Source organism: Cynocephalus volans, chromosome 4 (genome assembly GCF_027409185.1).
Source record: "Cynocephalus volans isolate mCynVol1 chromosome 4, mCynVol1.pri, whole genome shotgun sequence".
NCBI classification, from domain to species: domain Eukaryota; kingdom Metazoa; phylum Chordata; class Mammalia; order Dermoptera; family Cynocephalidae; genus Cynocephalus; species Cynocephalus volans.
Genome location: NC_084463.1, coordinates 37,040,831 through 37,042,312, shown reverse-complemented (window position 1 = coordinate 37,042,312; position 1,482 = coordinate 37,040,831). Strand labels below are relative to the sequence as shown.

At 41.5% G+C, this 1,482-nt stretch overlaps 1 protein-coding gene across 1 annotated transcript; it reads left to right on the top strand.

Moving 5' to 3' along the window:
- Positions 1 to 442: 442 nt before the first annotated feature.
- On the top strand, positions 443 to 1,045 carry LOC134376001 (olfactory receptor 6J1-like). The gene has a single exon (XM_063094703.1). The coding sequence runs from the start codon at positions 443 to 445 to the stop codon at positions 1,043 to 1,045; it is 603 nt and encodes a 200-aa protein (XP_062950773.1).
- The last annotated feature ends 437 nt before the right edge of the window (positions 1,046 to 1,482 follow it).

Sequence of the window (1,482 nt, the reverse complement as noted above, 5' to 3'; positions counted from 1 at the left end):
TAAAGCAATTTAAATTTGTCCTGAATTTTGTAATTGACTGAATCATCTTAATTCTTCTACAACTCTCTTTACAGTAAAAGTGCCATAAAGCATGGAAAGGGGGAATTGGACATTCGTGACTGAATTTATTCTTGTGGGGATACCAACCACCAGAGCCTTTGGAGGTCTTCTCTTCTTGACTTTCTTACTGGCTTACTTGGTGACACTCCTTGGAAACACACTTATTATCACCCTCATATTGGTGGATTACAGGCTCCAGGTACCCATGTACTTCTTCCTCAGCAATTACTCTTTCAGTGAAATTTTAACCACAACCTGTGCAGTTCCCAAGATGCTGGTAGGATTTCTCTCAGAGAGGAAGAGCATTTCACTTGGTGGATGCTCTGTACAGTCCTATTTCTACTTCCTCTCTGGATGCACTGAGTTTATTCTTTTCGCTGTCATGTCCTATGACCGCTATGTGGCCATCTGCAGCCCCCTTCAGTACCCTGTGATCATGACCAGCTCACTCTGTGTCCGTCTTGTCATCCTCTCCTGGGTGGGTGGCTTTCTCCTCATCCTCCCATCTACAGTCCTCAAGGCAGGACTTCCCTACTGTGGCCCCAATGTGATCGATCACGTTTTCTGTGACAGTGCCCCACTCCTCCACTTGGCCTGTGCTGACGTCCGTATTATTGAGCTGCTGGACTTCCTCAGCTCCCTTGTCCTGTTCATCAGCTCCCTCTCACTCACAGTTGTCTCCTATGTTTACATCATCTCCACTATCCTGAAGATACCATCAGGCCAAGGTCAACGCAAAGCCTTTTCAACCTGTGCTTCTCACTTCACTGTGGTCTCCATGGGCTATGGGATCTCCATCTTTGTCTACGTCCGCCCCTCACAGAAGAGCAGCCTGCACCTCAACAAGATTCTTTTCATCCTCTCTACGGTCATCACGCCACTCCTGAGTCCCTTCATCTTCAGTCTTCGCAACAAAGCCATGAAAGATGCACTGAAAGACTTGGTCAAGGGACGAATCTTGCTCATGGGGAAGAGGTCCAAGTGACAGATTTTTCTTTGAGAATTATATTAATTCTAGGTATCTTCGACTCACCAATTCCAGAAAAGTCTCATGATATTTGTTAATTAATTGGTGGTCAAATTTATGAAAATAACTCTACTTTTGATAAGAAAATACACTGGTTTTATATTCAATTTAGGTTTTGCATATTGTGTTACAGTAATAAAAATTTTTATTGTATGTGATAAAAGAAAGTGGTGGTAGGTAGGAGTGATAAAGTAACAGTACCATATTAATTAAAAAACACAATTGCATATATTACTTGATGGAGAATATATATGTACGTGTATATATGCACACACACACACACACACACACACACGTGGGTACTCCAAAAGGCTGATGGAAAGATTTGTATTATCTTTTAAATCTAGTTTTCCATAAACTTTTTGAAATATTCTGATACATTTATTTTTGTGTAT